The sequence below is a fragment of the Salvelinus sp. IW2-2015 genome, linkage group LG5 (assembly GCF_002910315.2).
Source record: "Salvelinus sp. IW2-2015 linkage group LG5, ASM291031v2, whole genome shotgun sequence".
In the NCBI taxonomy this organism is placed as follows: domain Eukaryota; kingdom Metazoa; phylum Chordata; class Actinopteri; order Salmoniformes; family Salmonidae; genus Salvelinus; species Salvelinus sp. IW2-2015.
Window position 1 is genome coordinate 2,894,619 of NC_036844.1, and position 22,984 is coordinate 2,917,602.

The following is a 22,984-nucleotide window of genomic DNA, read 5'->3' on the forward strand; positions in this document are numbered from 1 at the left end:
AGCAAGTCAGCCATATCAGCCATGTTTTTTTTAAAGGCAGTAAATGAGTCTGAATTAAATGTTTGACTGCCACACAAGGCTCCGCTGATTGCCAGGTGAAGCAGTGGTAAGGTGTTGGGACTCTGATGCGGGGACAGCTTTATGTAGGCACTAACAGTTTGTGGGCACTGTTTGTCACCGTTATAGTGCAATTCATGTATTGTTTAGTGTTGTGTAGTGGCTTTGCTGGCATGCATCCCACTTCTTTTTTTTTTTTTGGCCCACCAAGAATTACATTCTAAAAATCGGCACTGTATATGACAATGTTTTAGGTTGATATTAATTCTATTAAACAACTTATATATCACATGCCTTACTTTTATTTTCCTGCATAAGTAAAAACAGGAAATGTATCCCCTACTCCTCTACTGCCATTCAATTCCAATTAGACTGGTTTGGATTTCTCCCGGACACAATAGCTACCATTTTCTAACTTTGTGGGTTTCATGAGTAATTTAATATGTAATTTAATATGATTAGACAGCTCAACATTGCTTAAAAAAGTGTAGATTTTTGGGTTTGTTTTGGCAACATTCCGAATCCCTACCCTTGTCCCTTAACGTGCACGCTTTAATCCATGAGGGGAAGTGTAAAAGGAATGGACTGGTGTGAGGAATATGGTGGAAATTGCCTCCAGCCATGGTTGGATGACGGTAAATGGCCAGCCAAATGACCACGGTCACCGTAATAACTGTTCGAATAGCAAAAAAAAAAAAAAATGTAAACCAGAATAATCTTCTACTCCACTCCTGACTATGTGCTGCCATAGAAATATAATAAATAGAACAGGCATCCCCAAGTCAATGATGGCATAATGGATGGACTGGCGGCCATTGCAAGTGTACCCACAGAGCAAAGCAGGTAGTAAATMATGTGCTAAAATATGTGTTGTGATTTGTTGATTCAACTCAACTGACATTACAAAAAAGACATTCCATTGCATGAGCCACATCAGTTGACATCATTTGAATGAACATTCTACATTCCCATGGAAATTATTGCATCACGATACCAGGCAGGAATTGCTGAGTGTACCAGTCAAATTGCCAGGGTTAAAGGTTTTATGCCTCAAGTTGAGCAATATCGATTTTGTCGATTTGGGACACAATCACTTGAGCATTTGTTTTTCTAATGTGTGTATGTGACTATGTTCTGGGTGGATCTTAGGCTGGACTTGGGTAAAGGATTTGGTAAGGACATCCATCTGCAAGCTTGTGATGTTCTTTTTGTTTTTGATAGTCCAAGATTCTCCATTAACGAAAAGTATGTGATGAATTTGATTATAATTATTGCTAAATATCACATCTACATAACTATTTTAAAGYAAAAAACACCCTATTCAATATTTGTAAAGGTAGAATTAAATAACCAGTTTGCGCAATTGAATACTATGCTCTGTTAGAATAAGGTAATGAAATCAAACAATACTCGGATGTGTTTTAAATGGGGGTTTTTTAAACGATGCATTTCTGTTTTATGTAAAATTTTAAGGATGTATAGAGTATGGATGTATTGGTGTGTCCATCAAAGCTGTTGCCAGAGAATGTAATGTTCATTTCTCTACCATAAGCCGAGTAATGTAATTTTAGAGAATTTTCTAGTACGTCCAAATGGCCTCACAACCGCAGACCACGTGTAACAACACCAGCCCAGGACCTCCACATCCGGCTTAAATCACCTGCGGGATCATCTGAGACCAGCCACCCGGACAGCTGATGACACTGTGGGTTTGCACAGCTGAAGAATTTCTTTAAAAACGGTCAGAAACAGTCTCAGGGAAGCTCATCTGCGTGCTCGTCGTCTTGACCCGATTGTAGTTCGGTGTGGTGGTGGTGGGGTTATGGTATGGGCAGGCATAATCTACGGACAACAAACACAATTGCATTTTATAGATGGCAATGTGAATGCACAGAGATACCGTGACAAGATCCTGAGGCCCATTATCKTGCCATTCATCCACCACCATCACCTCATYTTTCAGCATGATKYTGCACAGCTCCATGTCGCAAGGATCTGTACACAATTCCTGGAAGCCGAAAATGTCCCAGTTCTTCCATGGCCTGCATACTCAGACATGTCCCTCAGTGAGCATGTTTGGAATGCTCGAGATGTGTCGCGCTGCATGAGGAAAATGGTGGTGACACCAGATACTGACTAGTGTTCTGATCCACGCCCCTACCTTTTTCTTAAGGTGTATGTGAAATGCATAGATTAGGACCAAATGAATTCATTTCAATTGACTGATTTCCTTATATGAACTGTAACTCAGTAAAATCTTTGAAATTGTTGCATGTTGCGTTTATACTTTTGTTCAGTGTATATTTCAACAAAGTATTGTTGCAGGAGTGCTAATCTTATCCGTTTCTAACAAACAATTTTCAGAACATTCTTCCTTGTGCTTTTTGAGGTGGAATGACACATAAAAATGTCAGTGGTATACACAATCTACCCATTACCACCCATTTGAATGATTCAACCCATCCTACAAATGCTGACTTTCAATTCCTGACTCTCAAACGGCCTGTCCATTCGTTCTGTCTGTTGACAAAGGATCCTCCTTTTCCTRCTACCCTTCACCATCTCTGTTGTCGTGTCTTTGCTATGCCGGATTAAGTGATATGACATGCTATTTTATAAAATCATTTCTCTGTAATTAATATTACCTGATTAAACTAATCATGTAAATGTAATTAACTAGAAAGTCGGGATACCACGGAATAATGTTTATAGAGCTGTTGTCTTCCGAATAAACTCTTAAAGACCTGGTAATCTTTTATATCAATAGCAGTCAATTATTAATCGTCACCTTATTCAGTCTTAACCAAGATTCTTACAACGTTCAGATATCTACACGAACCKTGGCTAACAAGTTGAATCAGCAATACAAAATTTGGTTTAATTATTTATTTACTAAATAATCACAGAATTACATATACACAGGATGGATCATACATTGATGACTAATTATGTCATACAAGAAAACATCCCTAGCGGACGGAACCGATATGATGGCTGGTTACACAAAGAAAGGGGGTTGGGTTTGAATGAAAGCGCGGGAAGACTGAGGAACAAAAGGATTTGGTCTCTATCGGACCTTATGAAGCTATGCTATCGTAAATACAGAATCGTATGCACTCTAAATAACTGTCCATTTGGAAATGGAAAATGCAAGAAATATTTACTGAGCTGTGCTTCGATAGATGGAAGGCTCTCTCTTGTTCTTTGAAGAATATGTCTTGTGGTAGAAAGTATATGTTGTAGTACCGTCGTTGTGTGGTAGAACGGATACGTTGTAGTACCCTGTCTTTCTGAAGAGATTGTCCGTCCTTTCCTAGCCCACGTTTACAGCTGCTTCTGCGTTTGCTGCTGCTAACTCAACGTCTAGGATGTATCACTTCTTTAGTGAATAAGAGTTCAAAGTTCATACCAAGTTGCCATACTATTAGCTCATGCTATATTCTGGCTGGTATAGTCGATCCTTCCAGCGTGTTGATCGTCACCTCGACATTGAAATTRGCCCTTCTAAACGTATGGACATCAGTCCTCACGTCACCGGGAACACAGTGTTAATTAGGTTGTAGTCATTCAACCAGTCGCAACCAGAGCTCACGCCGAGGTTGGCTTAGTTCTGTAGTTGATATTAGCCCTTTTAAACGTATGGACAGCAGTCCTCACGTCATCGGGAACACCAGGTTGATTTTCGTCAATGGGCTTTTGTAGTGGAGAGAAGGGCCTGTTTCATAGTTCACAACCAATGTCTGTTCACTTGGGCGGGAGTGAGCAGAGTTTACTTTATGAAAACAATTCTCTCATTTAGAAGCTAAAATTACATTTAATCTTTTCACAAATAGTTTCATATTTAAACATTTAAATTGCACAACAATTCCATGTGAAGACTTTCCAAGATACAGTTTATGTCATCCTATCATCAGTAATAATGTCTCAGACYACAACTGATCWGACYTCATATTCTTTAAGTACCAACGGATATTTTCAACTGGTTGGATTACCAAAATATGGTTCCGTTCCCAACCTTTTGATGTTACCAGACTCTCTCTATGTTAACAAAGGGCTTTCCAAGAGTCAAATCTGTAGACTTGAGAGAGAAAATAGGGGACAGGTATTTATGAGGATCATAAACCTCCCCAACAGGGCAACGTCATGACAATGTGCAGTTCTGCTGCGGCCGTGGAGATAGAAAGGTCTAGCAACAGCTCTTGGCAAGAGGCACCTTGGCGACCAGGACAGTGTTCATAAACAAAGAAGAGGACCGCAGGAGAAGCAGAGGAGAATAGTCCTCAGAGGAGGACGAAAACAGACAAAGGTGTGAAGAGGCCACAGGTTTCAGATGGTGGTGGTGATTTCGTGGGGGATGGGATGTGTGAAAAACCCATGCATTTTTTMACAAATAAAGACAGGAGGAAAAGTGATAAGATTATAATTGAAGAGTAAAMGTTTTCCAGCCTGATCCAATGGCATGTGTCCACTCAAATCCACCTCACTTTATGTACCTTCTTCTCGCTCTCCCACACACATGGAAGCTCACATGTTCTCTCCCTCTCTCTCTCTCTCTGTGTAACCCCCACCTGACAGATGCACACACACCTGCAGCTCGGCGATGGTGATCTTGTGGTAGATCTTCTCCTTGTCGCAGCATTTGTCCTGCGATATGGTGATGTTGGCGAGCSTTGTCTCAAAGTCCAGGATCTGCTGCATCTGGCTCTGTGTGGAGTTCTTATCCCCTCCCAACAGCAGGCCCAGCTCCACCATGTAATCCAGATATGCCTTCAACACATGGGAGGGGATATAATCCAAGTTTTTCCTCATACAAGTAGAAACAAGTGTCATTAACCACCCACGGACTGGTTCATAATAATGGACTATTCCACCCTGACAGCATTTGTGTGCATTGTGTCACGCGATATGATTGATCACGTTTGCAATCTGATTTGTTACAGTATCTAATTTTGACAGCCATGGATAGGCAAAGACCCCACCCGTACTGGCCACCACCCACCTCTCTAGCCACCCAAACTTTACTCACCTTTTCATTGGCTGTGTTGCCGTCATAGTCCCGCGGGGGGAGGAACAACCCTGATTGGTCCACCTGGCCGAAATACATCAACAGYTGAGCAAACGCACTAATCATYAGGGAGAATGAATTGAAGTGTGCAGAGTCCATTCACTTTCACATTTGGCACCTYCTAAAATCCATTGGATATTTATTCTCAAACAAATGAATCCCGACCTCAGYGGAAACATAACACCTTATTAAAAAAATACTCCTGCACATACCTCTGAASTGCTGATTTGGTTGACGTTACGGTCAATATATGGTTTTGTTCTTACATAAGGAACTGGCTTCATTAAAGTGTTACCAGACTGTTACTCCCAGCACCACAAAGTGACAGTGTGTTGTGCGAGCGTGCATGTGTCCGTCTCTGTGCACTCTTGCAAAGGCTACATTATACCTAAATGTAGGCCTACAACGTTTAATATGCATTTTTATAATCATCTTCTTCGTCACATATGCGTTATTTGACTCGAGGACCAGCAGTGGGGCATTTTTTTCCACAAAGAAAAGCTTTGCCCCGAGTGGGATTCAAACTCACAGTTCTTGTACCTCGTCATCTCCAGGCTTACCGCCTTAGTGGATCACACCACCAGTCAGTTATAGCAGTAAGGGGTAAATTACAGCTATTTGAATTTTCAAATATAAACTTCTCGTTGCATAATCCTCCTACATCTTTATTCCTGTGAAAGCACAWGGATGTGTCTGAAACGGATAGGCAAAAACCATGAATTTGGTCATATGAGAAAATGCATCTTTTGAATTTTGTGTAACGCTAGTAGGCTAGGCAACTCAAGGATGCATCATGCAATATACAGGTAACGTCCAAAATAGAGGAAACCCCAACAAAGTGTCTTAAATGGGGCATTGGGTTTTAGCGCTTTTTGAGGTCAGTTCGGTTATAAAAAAAATTAGTTTTTCAATTTCGGTTTTGAGAATTATTTTAGACATTGAAAGGTAGTATGCATTTTTTGGGTTCCCAGCACCACAAAATGACACTGTTGTGCGTGAGAGTGAGCATACATGCGTCTATCTCTGTGCACTACTGCATAGGCTATATTATAACTAAATGTAGGCCTACAACAAAATGTGAAAAAAGTCAAGGGCTGTGAATACTTTGAAGGCACTGCATTATTTAATTCCATGTCATCATCTCATCTCTATAGAGCTGCTGCCTATGCTGTCTGACAAAATCCCTATTTTAGTAGTTCTTCAAAGAGAATGAGGCATACTTTTATGAATGTCAACCATCAATCACTTAGTGCCTTCAGAAAGTATTCATACCCCTTGACTTATTCCACACTTTGTTGTGTTACAAAGTAGGATTCAAATTGATTTGTCATTTTTGGTCAACGATCTTCATAAAATATTCTGTCAATGTGGAAGAAAAATTCAAACATTCATGAAAAATAAAACAAATAGAAGCGTCCCTTTTTCAGGACCCTGTCTTTCAAAGATAATTCGTAAAAATCCAAATAACTTCACAGAACTTCATTGTAAAGGGTTTAAACACTGTTTCCCATGCTTGTTCAATGAACCATAAACAATTAAATGAACATGTACCTGTGGAAACGTCGTTAAGACACTAACAGCTTACAGATGGTAGGCAATTAAGGTCACAGTTATGAAAACTTAGGACACTAGAGGCTTTTACTGACTCTGAAAAACACCAAAAGAAAGATACCCAGGGTCCCTGCTGCTCATCTGCGTGAACGTGCCTTAGGCATGCTGCAAGGAGGCATGAGGACTGCAGATGTGGCCAGGGCAATAAATTGCAATGTCCGTACTGTGAGATGCCTAAGACAGCGTTACAGGGAGACAGGACGGACAGCTGATCGTCCTCGCAGTGGCAGACCATGTGTAACACCTGCACAGGATCGGTACATCTGAACATCACACCTGCGGGACAGGTACAGGATGGCAACAACTGCCCGAGTTACACCAAGAACGCACACTCCCTCCATCAGTGCTCAGACTGTCTGCAATAGGCTGAGAGAGGCTGGACTGAGGGCTTGAAGGCCTGTTGTAAGGCAAGTCCTCACCAGACATCACTGGCAACAACGTCGCCTAAAGGCAGAAACCCATCGTCGCTGGACCAGATAGGACTGGCAAAAAGGACTTCTCTGACGAGTCGCGGTTTTGTCTCACCAGGGGTGATGGTCGGATTTGCATTTATCATCGAAGGAATGAGCATTACCCGGAGGCCTGTACTCTGGAGGGGGATCGATTTGGAGGTGGATGGTCCGTCATGGTCTGGGGCGGTGTGTCACAGCATCATCAGACTYYGCTTGTTGTCATTGCAGGCAATCGCAACGCTGTGCCTTACAGGGAAGACATCCTCCTAACTCATGTGTTACCCTTCCTGCAGGCTCATCCTGACATGACAATGCCACCAGCCATACTGCTCGTTCTGTGCGCGATTTCCTGCAAGACAGGAATGTCAGTGTTCTGCCATGGCCAGCGAAGAGCCCAGATCTCAATCCCATTGAGCACGTCTGGGAGCTGTTGGATCGGAGGGGGGAGGGCTAGGGCCATTCCCCCCCCAGAAATGTCCAGGAACTTGCAGGTGCCTTGGTGGAAGATTGGGGTAACATCTCACAGCAAGAACTGGCAAATCTGATGCAGTCCATGAGGAGGAGATGCACTGCAGTACTTAATGCAACTGGTGGCCACACCAGATACTGACTGTTACTTTTGATTTTTGACCCCCCCCCCCCCTTTGTTCAGGGACAAATTATTAAATTTCTGTTAGTTGTTAAGTTTGGCTGAAAATAAACACAGTTGACAGTGAGAGGACGTTTCTTTTTTTGCGGAGTTTGGATAAGTATTCCTCTAGGGTTTTGTTTGTGCTTAGCTCCATTCCATTTATTTTTTATCCTTATCCCAGTCCTTAAACGATTACAAGCAAACCATAACATGGATGTAGCCACCACTATATTTGAGAATATGCAGAGTGTGTATTCAGTAGAGGTCGACCGATTATGATTTTTCAAACGCCGATACCGATTTTGGATTGGAGGACACAAAAACCGCGATAAAGGCCGATTTTAAAATTTAAAGCCGATTTTTTAACAATATGTAATTTGTAATAATGAAATTAAAATACTGAATGAACATTATTTTAATTTAATAATAATTCAATAAATCAATTTAGCCTATAAATAATTAACATTGTCAATTTTGGTTTAATAATGCAAAACACAAGTGTTGGAGAAGAAAGTGCAATATGTGCCATGTAAGAAAGCTAACGTTTAAGTTCTTGCTCAGAACATGAGAACATATGAAAGCTGGTGGTTCCTTTTAACATGAGTCTTCAATATTCGCAGGTAAGAAGTTTTAGGTTGTAGTTATTATAGGAATTATAGGACTATTTCTCTCCATAGCATTACCATTGTGTATTTCATTAATCTTTGGACTATTGGATGTTCTTATAGGCACTTTTAGTATTGCCAGTGTTAACAGTATACGTTCCATCCTCTCTCCTCGCTCTACCATCGGGCTCGAACCAAGGAACACACACGACAACATGCCACCCCTTCGAGGAGACCCAGCAGGCAGGGGAAAACGTAAAGTCTCATGCGCAATGGTGAACTTCTAAGTCGAGCGTACTGTGAACGCACTATTTAGCGCGCACCCTCGCTAATGTAGTAGCCATTTGCCTCTCGGTGTAGCACCGGGCCATAAATCTCGGGAGGACTGATAAGAGCGTTGGAAGCACGAGCGTGAAGACCTTCTGGCAAAATACGCCAGGAAGTGCGTGTGCTTCTGACCATGAATCGCTTCAACGAGCCTGCTGCTGTTTCTGGCCATGCCTACCACACGCGCTCAGTCAGACTGCTCTATCAAATCATAGAACTTAGTTATAACATAATAAACCCAGAAATACGAGCCTTTGGTCATTAAAATGGTCGAATCCGTAAACTCATCTTGAAAACAAGAATGTTTATTTCTATCAGTGAAATACGGAACCGTTCCGTTATTTTATCTAACGGGTGGCATCCATAATGCTAATATATTCCTGTTACATTGCACAACCTTCAATGTTATGTCATAATTATTAAAATTCTATCAAATTAGTTCGCAATGGCCAGGCGGCCCAAACTGTTGCATATACCCTGACTTGCGTGCAATGAACGCAAGAAGTGACACAATTTCACCTGGTTAATTAGCCTGCTAACCTGGATTTCTTTTAGCTACATATGCAGGTTTAAAAATATATACTTCTGTGTATTGATTTTAAGAAAGGCATTGATGTTTATGGTTAGGTACACATTGGAGCAACGATACGCACCGCATCGATTATATGCAACGCAGGACACGCTAGATAAACTAGTAATATCATCAACCATGTGTAGMTAACTAGTGATTATGATTGATTGATTGTTTTTTTATAAGATAAGTTTAATGCTAGCTAGCAACTTACCTTGGCGTCTACTGCATTCGCGTAACAGGCAGGCTCCTGGTGGAGTGCAATGTAATCAGGTGGTTAAGAGCGTTGGACTAGTTAACTGTAAGGTTGCAAGATTGAATCCCCCGAGCTGACAAGGTAAAAATCTGTCGTTCTGCCCTTGAACGAGGCAGTTAGCCCACCGTTCCTAGGCCATCATTGAAAATAAGAATGTGTTCTTAACTGACTTGCRTAGTTAAATAAAGATTAAATAAAAAGGTGTAAAAAAAATATTATAATAATAATAATAATATTTTTTCAAATCGGACAAATCGGTGTCCAAAAATACAGATTCTGAAAACTTGAAATCGGCCCTAATTAATCAGCCATTCCGATTAAAATCAGTCGACCTCTAGTATTCAGTAGTGTGTTGTATTGGATTTGCCCCAAACATAACTTTGTATTCAGGACATTTTTTAAAAGTATTACTTTAGTGCCTTGTTGCAAACAGGATGCATGTTTTGTACAGGCTTCCTTCTTTTCACTCTCAATTAGGTTAGTATTGTGGAGTAACTACAATGTTGTTGATCCATCTAGAGTTCTCCATTTTAAAGTCACCATTGGCCTCATGGTGAAATCCCTGAGCCGTTTCCTTCCTCACCGGCAACCGAGTTAGGAGGAATGCCTGTATCTTTGTAGTGACTGAGTGTATTGATACACCATGCCAAAAGTGTAATTAATAACTTAACCATGCTCAAATGGATATTCAATGTCTGCTTTTTTTTTACCCATCTACTAATAGGTGCCCTTGTTTGCGAGGCATTGGAAAACCTCCCTGGTCTTTGTGGTTGAATCTATGTTTGAAATGTACTGCTCGGCTGAGGGACCTTACAGATAATTCTATGTTTGGGGTACAGAGATGAGTCCATGCAACTTATGTGACTGGTTAAGTAAATTTAAGTTATGGAAACGTATTTAGGCTTGCCATAACGAAGGGCTTAACACTTGACTCAAGACAGTTCAGCTTTACATTTTMTATTAATTTGTCAACATTTCAAAAAACATAATTCCACTTTGACATTCTAGGGTATTGTGTGTAGGCCACTGACAAAAAAWTTAAATGTTATCAATTTTCAATTCAGGCTGTAACAACAAAATGTGGAAAAAGTCAAGGGGTGTGAATACTTTCTGAAGGCACTGTAGATCATGGGTTTTCAGGTAGAGACCTTGCAAAGCAACTGCTATTTATCCCTCTTGATCGTGCATTCTCTTCTCTCCGTCTCCGGACAATTAGGCGCGCAATGGATTATGGTCATTGTTGTTAATTACCACATTTTCTGCACTAAACTATGTAGAATATTGGCCTGTTGGAAACTACAAATCCCTACTACATCGCACAGTTCAGGCTTAACCTGATTTATCTATGGAGAAACTACAGRGAGAAAATGCGCATTGAGCTCACAGAAGAAAAAGGAATGAAATGGAATTKAAATCATTTAAACAGATGTCGGTCAATTAGTTGTTTAAAGACCGAACAATAACCAAAATGTTGGTTAATCGCTCAGCACTAGCATTTGGCCACCACGAGCTGCCAGAACAGCTTCAATGCGCCTTGGTATATGCGCCTTGGTCTGGAACTCGACACCATTCTTACAAGAGAAATTCCATAACTTCTTGTTTTSTTTTGTTGATGGTGGTGTAGAACACTGTCTCAGGCACCTCTCAAGAATCTCCCATAAGTGTTCAATTGGGTTAAGATCTGGTGACACACACACACCCTTTAAACKCRCTATGCTCCTTTTAGACCCCTTTTTCAAAGTCACAGATCTTTTCTTCTAGCCATAATAATGAGCAACTGGGCATTTTTATACATGACCCTAAACATGGGATGTTTTAATAGCTTAATTAACTCAGGAACCACACCTGTGTGGAAGCACCAGCTTTCAAAATACTTTGCATCCTTCATTTACTCAAGTGAGCCTTCTCTGGTCTCTCCTCCTCCCGTCACGGGGTCTGAGACGCCGAAGCCTCCCACCATTAGCTCTGACAAATTGAAAACCCTAGTCATTGGCGACTCCATTACCCGCAGTATTAGACTTAAAACGAATCATCCAGCGATCATACACTGTTTACCAGGGGGCAGGGCTACCGACGTTAAGGCTAATCTGAAGATGGTGCTGGCTAAAACTGGCGAGTGTAGAGAGTATAGGGATATTGTTATCCACGCCATGCTTTTGTTACTTCTAGGTTAGACTACTGCAATGCTCTACTTTCCGGCTACCCGGATAAAGCACTAAATAAACTTCAGTTAGTGCTAAATACGGCTACTAGAATCCTGACTAGAACCCCAAAATTTGATCATATTACTCCAGTGCTAGCCTCCCTACACTGCTCCTTTAGCAAGGGGCTATTTCAAGGTTTTATTGCTAACCTACAAAGCGTTACATGGGCTTGCTCCTACCTATCTTTCTGAGTTGGTCCTGCCGTACATACCTACACTTACGCTACGGTCACAAGACGCAGGCCTCCTAATTGTCCCTAGAATTTCTAAGCAAACAGCTGGAGGCAGGGCTTTCTCCTATAGATCTCAATTTTTATGGAATGGTCTGCCTACCCATGTGAGAGACGCAGACTCGGTCTCAACTTTTAAGTCTTTACTGAAGACTCATCTCTTCAGTGGGTCATATGATTGAGTGTAGTCTGGCCCAGGAGTGTGAAGGTGAACGGAAAGGCTCTGGAGCAACGAACCGCCCTTGCTGTCTCTGCCTGGCCAGTTCCCCTCTCTCCACTGGGATTCTCTGCCTCTAACCCTATTACAGGGGCTGAGTCACTGGCTTACTGGTGCTCTTTCATGCTGTCCCTAGGAGGGGTGCGTCACTTGAGTGGTTTGAGTCACTGACGTGACCTTCCTGTCTGGGTTGGCGCCCCCCTTGGTGTGCCGTGCGGGAGATCTTGTGGGCTATACTCTGCCTTGTCTCAGGATGGTAAGTTGGTGGTTGAAGATATCCTCTAGTGTGTGGGGGCTGTGCTTTGGCAAAGTGGGTGGGGTTATATCCTTCCTGTTTGGCGCTGTCCGGGGTATCATCGGATGGGGCCACGTGTCTCCTGACCCCTCCTGTCTCAGCTCCAGTATTTAAGCTGCAGTAGTCTATGTGTGGGGGGCTAGGGTCAGTTTGTTATATCTAGAGTACTGTCTTATCCGGTGTCCTGTGTGAATTTAAGTATGCTCTCTCTAATTCTCTCTTTCTTCTCTCTCTCGGAGGACCTGAGCCCTAGGACCATGCCTCAGGACGACCTGGCATGATGACTACTTGCTGTCCCCAGTCCACCTGGCCGTGCTGCTGCTCCAGTTTCAACTGTTCTGCCTGCGGCTATGGAACCCTGATCTGTTCACCGGACGTGCTACCTGTCCCAGACCTGCTGTTTTCAACTCTCTAGAGACCGCAGGAGCGGTAGTACTCTAATGATCGTCTATGAAAAGCCAACTGACATTTACTCCTGAGGTGCTGACTTGCTGCACCCTCAATAACTACTGTGATTATTATTTTGACCATGCTGGTCATTATGAACATTTGAACATCTTGGCCATGTTCTGTTATAATTCCAGCACAGCCAGAAGAGGACTGGCCACCCCTCATAGCCTGGTTCTCTCTAGGTTTCTTCCTAGGTTTTGGCCTTTGTGGGAGTTTTTCCTAGCCACCGTGCTTCTACACCTGCATTGCTTGCTGTTTGGGGTTTTAGGCTGGGTTTCTGTACAGCACTTTGAGATATCAGCTGATGTAAGAAGGGCTTTATAAAAACAAAATGATTTACTTTATTTGGCAGTTACATGTATATTGGCACACTTACCCTCTTGTTACAGACCAAGGGTAACAAAGTCAACTTGAAGTTGGCCAAGTTGACCTGTTACATGTGATTGGATGGTGGCTCTACTGTTTAAGATCTCCGATAGGTTGATTTGTTATTTTGTTACTGGACATACAAATGACTCGTGGTAGCAGGGTGGCTATTTGTGCCAGGTATGCCTATGAGAAAAGCTAGGAGCTAGCCACTTTAGACCAAAGGTCTAAACCTCCGGTCTAAGCACAAGTTTGCAAGTATGGACCCACACTGTATAGCCTTGAAACAAGTGCCACACCCGCAAGCCCAGAGAGTAAATCAAGTACACATACATATAGGCTTACAGGTGGCCAATTGGATAGCTCAGATAACCGTGTCTGCAGCCGGTGATTGTCAAGCAAATAACTGCCGGTCTCAAGGTAATTGACCATTAATGAACAAACTGGCTTCCACACACAGCCTACAAGTCACTAATGCGGGACTTTGGAACATCTACATTTCAAAGTCTCATAAATCTACACTGCTCAAAAAAATAAAGGGAACACTTAAACAACACAATGTAACTCCAAGTCAATCACACTTCTGTGAAATCAAACTGTCCACTTAGGAAGCAACACTGATTGACAATACATTTCACATGCTGTTGTGCAAATGGAATAGACAAAAGGTGGAAATTATAGGCAATTAGCAAGACACCCCCAATAAAGGAGTGGTTCTGCAGGTGGTGACCACAGACCACATTCTCAGTTCCTATGCTTCCTGGCTGATGTTTTTGTCACTTTTGAATGCTGCCGGTGCTTTCACTCGTGGTAGCATGAGACGGAGTCTACAACCCACACAAGTGGCTCAGGTAGTGCAGCTCATCCAGGATGGCACATCAATGCGAGCTGTGGCAAGAAGGTTTGCTGTGTCTGTCAGCGTAGTGTCCAGAGCATGGAGGCGCTACCAGGAGACAGGCCAGTACATCAGGAGACTGGAGGAGGCCGTAGGAGTGCAACAACCCAGCAGCAGGACCGGTACCTCCGCCTTTGTGCAAGGAGGAGCACTCCAGAGCCCTGCAAAATGACCTCCAGCAGGCCACAAATGTGCATGTGTCTGCTCAAACGGTCAGAAAACAGACTCCATGAGGGTGGTATGAGGGCCCGACGTCCACAGGTGGGGGTTGTGCTTACAGCCCAACACCGTGCAGGACGTTTGGCATTTGCCAGAGAACACCAAGATTGGCAAATTCGCCACTGGCGCCCTGTGCTCTTCACAGATGAAAGCAGGTTCACACTGAGCACATGAGCACATGTGACAGACGTGACAGAGTCTGGAGACGCCGTGGAGAACGTTCTGCTGCCTGCAACATCCTCCAGCATGACCGGTTTGGCGGTGGGTCAGTCATGGTGTGGGGTGGCATTTTTTGTGGGGCCGCACACCCTCCATGTGCTCGCCAGAGGTAGCCTGACTGCCATTAGGTACCGAGATGAGATCCTCAGACCCCTTGTGAGACCATATGCTGACACATGCACATTTGTGGCCTGCTGGAGGTCATTTGCAGGGCTCTGGCAGTGCTCCTCCTTGCACAAAGGCGGAGGTACCGGTCCTGCTGCTGGGTTGTTGCCCTCCTACGGCCTCCTCCACGTCTCCTGATGTACTGGCCTTTCTCCTGGTAGCGCCTCCATGCTCTGGACACTACGCTGACAGACACAGCAAACCTTCTTGCCACAAGCTCGCATTGATGTGCCATCCTGGATGAGCTGCACTACCTGAGCCACTTGTGTGGGTTGTAGACTCCGTCTCATGCTACCACTAGAGTGAAAGCACCGCCAGCATTCAAAAGTGACCAAAACATCAGCCAGGAAGCATAGGAACTGAGAAGTGGTCTGTGGTCACCACCTGCAGAACCACTCCTTTATTGGGGTGTCTTGCTAATTGCCTATAATTTCCACCTTTTGTCTATTCCATTTGCACAACAGCATGTGAAATTTATTCAATCAGTGTTGCTTCCTAAGTGGACAGTTTGATTTCACAGAAGTGTGATTGACTTGGAGTTACATTGTGTTGTTTAAGTGTTCCCTTTATTTTTTGAGCAGTGTATATAATCACAATATTAGCCCATTCTTGATTTAATCTTTTCTTTTACATATACTAAATAATATTATTATTCTGAAATTTGTTTTGATTTAGAATAGACCATTATCATGCACCTGTCTTGAAACATGGAGAGGGGAAACAAATACATGTCTTCTATACACTTAAATGGATGCTTTTCCCGGGGTTCATTTTCATGCCAGCCAGGTAGGCTACACTCCTGTTGTAAAGATAAGCAATGTGCTTAATATTAGAAAAGTTTAGAAATAAATATAGTAGGCCTAGTCTATAGACAGCTGATGGGATCCTCCTTTTAAGAGGCCATCACTGTTTTCTCACCAATTGCATAGCCGATAAAAATGTTGAGTAACATGAGCTCATCAAGTGATTGATTAGATTTGCGATTACATTTCCATTGATGTCGGACTGATTAGAGCGACAATAGAATGCTGAGGACCAGGCAGTTAGCAAGTTTGGTAAGCTACTAATGACCACCAGCAGCATCAGAACTTGGAGAAGCCTAATTACCGTGACTAAATGGTCACATGGAATTTGACTGCCGTTATGACGTGTGACTGCCGGTGTGGTAGTAATATGGTCATTGTAACAGCCCTATGCATGCATGCATGCCTGCCTGCCTATGTGTTTGTGTGTGTGTGCTAACCCATGTCTTTTCATTTAAAATAGACCCAAAGCCAGAGCAACTGACCTGGATGACGTTGCTATTGGAATTATTGGGGTCCACGCTGACTCTGACTGTGAAGAAGGGCTGGGCGCGGTAAGGACCTGACACAGTCTTTAGCACCTCCATGAAGTTGTCCTTCTCCCAGGGCCCAGTGATGCTCCAGCCCCCTGTCTGAACACACACACAGACCAAACAGAGGGACAACAAATTCAGAGGCACAGTTAAATGTATTACCTTTGGTCAGTTTTGCATTTTCCCCCACTAAGGCGAGGGGAAATGATTCCTAGATCTGTACCAGTGGAGGCTGGTGGGAGGAGCTATAGGAGGATGGGCGGTGAGTAATATGAGAAATAAGGCTACATTTTTCTGAGACACATCTTAGTAGAGTGCAATTATGGCAGTGTAGTTGGGTAGAATATTTCCATTTACAAAGATGGCAGGTTAATCTTGCCTAGGGCTGTGGTGGTCACAAAATGTTGTCAGCCAGTGATTGTCAAGTAAATAACTGTCGGCCTCACGGTAATTGACCGTTAATTAACAAACACATTTAGCATCTCCTGGCTTCCACACACCTACATGCCACTGATGCAGACCGTTGGAACATTTACAGCCTAATAAATCCATGTACTATAGCCTACGCCTTCACAAAAATYCCATTATTTTAGACAGGTCAAAAGAAACATGATATGAAGAAAATTTGGTATTTTTCAGAAGAACAGAATAGCATACTGAGTTGTGCTTATGTTAGGTCCCGATCTGGCTATGTTAAATGGCTGTGGGCTACACTAATTCATTTAGCAGACAAGATTTGCTTAGAATTCCATGGCATTTTATAGTATGAAGAATACATTAGGAAGGATATTTTCTCCAAACGATTTGAGGGAGTACATGCAGTTATTCTGTATTGAGCGATTAACAAAGAAATAGGTAGTCCTYTATGCTTCATTTAGAATTATTAATGTAACTTTAGTTGTGATACAAACGAGGAGCTAAATGTTTTGATTGTTAATACATTATAAGGCTGCATGATCAGACTAATGATGATTGAAAAAAAGTTGCTTGAAAGGCATGAGCTCTGCTTTTTTTTGCGCAGGCTGTACACACTACATCAGTCTCTCATTCACAATTTGACAAGCACTTGATAATGCCTAGATTCTAGGTCTATGGGCTAGGCTACATGAGGTGTGAAACTATAATATAAAAACGTCCCCCCCCCCCCAAAAAAAGGCATTGTTTCTTATGCTGGGCATCATTCACAGGTGATAATATATCATTCACAAGTGATAGGCTAATATTGTCACCCATCAGACTAATCTTGATTTAATCTTGTCTTTACATATACTAAATAATATATGTGTGAAATTTGTTCTGATTTAGAATGGACTATTATCATGCACCTGTATCAAAACAGGGGAAGCGGCGAAAAATACATGTCATCTATGCACTTAAATTGAAAATGGAGTAAACTTTCCCGTGGTTCATTTGTGTAGGCTATACTCCTGTTGTAAATATAAGCAATGTGCTTAACCCTTTGGCGCATACGATCACGTATTTGTGATCATTGAAGAGTGGTTCCTGCAGACTACGATCACGTATGATGCAACAAACGCGTCGGAAAAGCATCTTTTGTACTGATGGGGAAAAAGTTATTCAAATGTATTCCTCAAATTCACCTTTATTTAAAAAGAAATGGGAAAATATCATCCAAACAACACAGAACACATCCACAGCTAAACTCATTCCATAAACCAGTCTAAATAACAGGTTACACTGACAAAACATAAAAGTTAGCGACCTAACAGCTAGACTTGTTTACAATGTACCACATCTCTGGTGAGCACAAGAGAGAAATGTAATATTGTTTCGAAAAGAGACGCGTGTCAGCTAAGCTAATAGGAGCTAAATTCTTTATGGTGGCAGSCATGTTTGACGAGCGTAAACTCCCTACTAAAAGGACACCAATAAGAAGAGACTTGCTTGGGCCAAGAAACACGAGCAATGGACATTAGACCGGTGGAAATCTGTCCTTTGGTCTGATGAGTCCAAATTTGAGATTTTTGGTTCCAACCGCCGTGTCTTTATGAGACGCAGAGTAGGTGAACGTCTGACGTTTGCATGTATGGCTCCCGCCATGAAGCAAGAGGTGTGAAGGGGTTGGGGTGCTTTGCTGGTGACACTGTCAGTGATTTATTTAGAATTCAAGGCACACAACCAGCATGGCTACCACAGCATTCTGCAGAGATACGCCATCCCATCTGGTTTGCGCTTAGTGGGACTACCATTTGTTTTTCAACAGGACAATGACACAACACACCTCCAGGCTGTATAAGGGCTTTTGACCAAGAAGGACAGTGATGGAGTGCTGACCTCAACCCAATTGAGATGGTTATTTATAAACTTATTTATTTTAACTAGGGAAGTCAGTTAAGAACAAACTCTTATTTACAATGACAGCCTACCCCTAYTGACGCTGGGCCAATTGTGCACCACCCTATGGGACTSCCAATCACGGCCGGTTGTGATACAGCCAGGAATCGAACCAGGGTCTGTAGTGACGCCTCCAGCGCTGAGATGCAGTGCCTTAGACCGCTGCGCCACTCGGGAGCCCCATTTTCTCGTTCTTTTTTCAAACTAGTTTTTAAGACACTATTAAAGAGAAAGGACAGTATAGKTCATGGGTGGGCAACTCCAGTCCTCGAGGGCCTGATTGGTGGCACACTTTTTCTCCATCCGTAGCAAACACAGCTGATTAATCAAATGGCATTCTAAACTGAAGATCATGATTAGGGGATTATTGGAGTCAGGTGTGTTAGCTGGGGCTGGGTCAAAACTGTGACACCAATCAGACCCTGGAGGACTGGAATTGCCCACCCCTGGTATAGAAGGGATGCGATAAGAAGGTTTGCGACAAAGTAGGAGGGGCTCCTAGATTCAAACCCATGTGGTCACGAGCATATTGTGTTAATGACATTGAATCATGGAGTGCGTGGTTGTGTCCCAAGAATATCTCCTTTCTCATGAAGWGTGCACTCGTTCATTACTTCCCACAAATGTAAAAGCACTGGATTGGTGTAGGCATAAAAGAGGGAGTTTCTTTTTACTATTTCCTTTCAAATCCGTAAGGGTACACACTTTGGCAGAAAGCGGAGATTAGGACGTAACCTGAGTGTATTTGCGTGCATGCGTGAAGGGGGCGGGGTCTGAAGCAAAACTGACCTTTGTGATGAGGTCAATAAGGGGCGTGGCTCCCAGCTCCTCAATGTGCTGCTCATTGAGACAGGACAGGTAGTAGAACTGAGTCTTCCTCTCCGCCTCGCTGCTGGAGTTGAAAGTGACGTTTTCTGAAGGAGGAGAGAAAAGAGGGGTAGGGATGAGGAGGAAGAGATGGATGAGGAGAACAGAGGCTAATGTGATTGTGTGAGGCGGAGACAAGAAGACCTGTCATTTCCTTCTATATAACTTAATTACATGACAAGAGATTTGGACAGGCTTGAAGCAAATAACAGTATGTCATGGACAGTTGACCTGCGGACTGTTCTGACAGTAGGGAGATGTGGGATTGAACGGTTGGGACACACGGACACACACACCGTGGGGCCAATACAAAAGCACCTTGGGTGAGGGGGGGCTCAGACTAGGGTTGAATATTTCTCTGGTATTCAAAAGCATATACTGTAAATAGGCCTGTGTCTGGATTTGATTAGGAMCGTTGACCGAAAATTCAAGACTGATGCTACCCGAGCCTGATGAGAATTATCTGCAGAATTATCCTACAGAAGTTATAACTGATGCAGCTAAAGGGGACGAACAGGATCACAATAACCTCTGGTACAGTGGAAGGAGGCTGGCAGCCCAGTAGAGATTAGTTTTAATTCAACAGTRGATGGAGCGTAAAGTTCTGCATGCACCGGAGGCAACAAGGTATTCATCAGGACAGCACCGTGAGTGGCACTCAGCCTCAGTCCCAATGGCACCCTCAGGTGGTGAAGGTAGGAAACAACACCTCCACTACGCTGATCCTCAACACACAACGGTGCGTACTCAGCCCAATCCTGTACTCCCTGTTCACCCATGACTGCGTGGCCATGCACGCCTCCAACACAATCATCAAGTTTGCAGACAAAAGCAGGAGAAATGGTATACGACAAGTGTCTATGTTTACAGTATGTTGACAGTATACATGTCAGTGTGTACGCGTGTGTGTGCGTGCATGTTTCGAGAGTTTCAAGTTCCTTGGTGTCCACATCGACAAACTATCACYGGCCAAACACACCAAGAAAGTCGTGAAGAGGGCACGACAACGCCTTTTCCCCCTCAGGAGAGTGAAAAGATWTGGCACGGATCCTCAGATCCTCAACTGTTCTGCAGCTGCAATATCGAGAGCATCCTGACCAGTTGCATCACCGCCTGGTATGGAATCTCCTCGGCATCCGACCGTAAGGCGCTACAGAGGGTAGTGCGTACAGCCCAGTACATCACTGGGGCCAAGCTTCCTGCCATCCAGGACCTATATACTAGGTGGTGTCAGAGGAAGGCCCCAAAAAATTGTCAAAAGACTCCAGTCACCCAAGTCAGACTGTTTTCTCTGCTACCGCACAGCAATCGGTACCGGAACGCCAAGTCTGGGTSCAAAACGCTCCAGCTTCTACCCTCAAGCCATAAAACTGCTGTAAGAATATTTATTTATTAAATACACAATGCAGAGGATGAGAGGTCAATAGAGAACTAATGATCAATGGAAATAGTGTTTTTTCTGTAATATCAATGGGTCAGAGAATTTCAGTCCAGGACCCATAGCTACATGGCAAGTTCTCATTGGTCCAAATTGTTTATACATTGAACCTGAAATAGGATACTTGTTATTTGGCCATTGGCCCAGTTTTATTTGAAGGAATTCTAAATTGCTCAACCACAGGTTAGGGCTGGGTTCTAAAACTACATCCTGTACCTTTGTTCCGTGGAGAGAATCACTGAGGACAGGGGAGCATAAACATCTACTATCTACCTCCCCTCGTGATTTGTTCTCTATGAATAAACCTATTTCCTCCCCCTGATTTGCTTTGTGGTCTGTGTTAACATCAACTGCTAACACTGAAAAATGTATCAAATGGCCACCCGGACTATTTGAATTGAAACCCCCAGCCCAATAGTAAAAAAGAGAGTTTTACTTCAGTATATTTAGTAAATATTTTCTTAAAACTGCATTGTTGGTTAAGGGCTTGTAAGTGAACATTTCATGGTAAGGTCTACACATTCGGCAAATAACATTTGATGTGTATGCTTGCGTGTGTGTGTGTGTGTATTGTGTACATGTCTTTGGTTCCAACTCACCCAGCAGGTTTTTGAGGACAGCCTGGTTCTGGTTCCAGACGCTGTTGAAGGTGCTCCAACGGGGGCGTCCGTCGGGGAGAGGGTTCTTGCGGACCCAGCCCCCGCAGGCGTACTGGTAGAAGTCCTGGCAGGGGTCAGCGCTGCGGTCCAGGGCCTGCACGATCTTACTGGCCACCGTGAAACAGGCCTTGGTCAGACACAGGCCCTGTGCTTGGTCTTGTGTGAAGTTAGAAAAAAAACATTTGGTAAAGCTCTACTTAAAGCCTGCGCATATAATGCTTAATGATGTGGTTATAATGCATTGTCACAAGAATTTTGTATGATCCCATTATATTTTGATTTTGTTTAACCTTTATTTAACCAGGAAAAAGCCCATTGAGAGCCAGAGTCTCTTTTTCAAGGGAGACCTGGCCAAGCCAACAACAATCAATACATCACATAATCAAAAACACACAACAATACAACATGATCTAGCCTAAAAAAATAATTTACACTCCTCTGTAACAGTCTCCAATCAATATTTTAAATGAATTCAGTGGCACTAACATATCGAGATGAAGCATGGATTGTAGACTATTCCATGCGTCTGGTGCACAAGAATAGAAGGCAGTCTTGCCTAATACTCAAATCAAATACTGTAATACTGTGAATGTCCTGCGGACTTTAAGTAGCAACCACCTAGCAGATCGGGTATGGTAACTGCTGGTGGTGAAGGAGACCAGACTACAGAGGTCAAGAGGGAGTTTACCCCAAAGGGCTTTGAAGATGAACACATACAAATGTATCTTTCTGCGCATATAAAGTGAGCTCCAACCTACCATTTGGTACAATGTGCAATTGTGGGTGAGAGACTTGGRATTTGTAATAAAGCGCAGGGATGCATGATTAACAGAAACCAGTCTCTGTAAGACGGCGGCGGTTGCATTGATATACAACAAGTCACCATAATCAATTACAGAGAGAAGTGTCTGAACAAGCTTTTTTTCTAGCCATAAGCAGAAAGCCTCATTACGAAAATAAAAACCCAATTTCAATTTAAGCTATGTCACAAGATTAACCACATGACCTTTAAAAGGACAACTTGTCATCCAACCAAATACATAGGTATTTGCAGGATGACACTTTTTCAATGGATAAGCCACCAGATATGACAATGCTAACGTTCTCTGGCAGAGTTCTAGCTCTGTTAAAAGGTCATGAATTTAGTTATGTACATTCCAAGACCAGTTTGAGACCATAAAGGGAGGCCTGCAGTGACTGAAAAGCAGTCTGGAGCTCTTCAACAGCCTGAACCAGAGAAGGAGCACATGAATATATGACTGTATCATCTGCATATAGATGTAACTTTGCTGGTTGCATCCCATTTCCCAAATCATTAATAAGAATTGAGAACAACACAGGAGCTAAAATAGAACCCTGGGGCACACCTATATTAATCTCAAGAAAGCTAGACTTGTGATTGTCAGTATATACACATTGTGTTCTGTCAGAAAGATAGTTCCTAAACCAATMTATTGCCCCTTCACTGAGACCAATGTTATGAGTCTAGCTAGCA

The 22,984-nt window shown here is 43.0% G+C and overlaps 1 protein-coding gene across 4 annotated transcripts in view; it reads right to left on the minus strand.

Annotated features, from left to right (window-relative positions):
* LOC111963796 (endothelin-converting enzyme 2-like) overlaps window positions 1–22,984 on the minus strand; it is a 45,316-nt gene that overhangs the window by 15,158 nt on the left and 7,174 nt on the right. For all 4 annotated transcript variants that reach the window (XM_023987321.2, XM_023987320.2, XM_023987322.2 and 1 more), the window contains exons 3-7: window positions 21,430–21,645; window positions 19,315–19,439; window positions 16,123–16,269; window positions 5,084–5,146; window positions 4,645–4,824 (exon numbers count right to left, since the gene is read on the minus strand). In XM_023987321.2, the coding sequence (XP_023843089.1) occupies window positions 4,645–4,824; window positions 5,084–5,146; window positions 16,123–16,269; window positions 19,315–19,439; window positions 21,430–21,645 (731 nt within the window). The remainder of the gene's footprint in view (window positions 1–4,644; window positions 4,825–5,083; window positions 5,147–16,122; window positions 16,270–19,314; window positions 19,440–21,429; window positions 21,646–22,984) is intronic.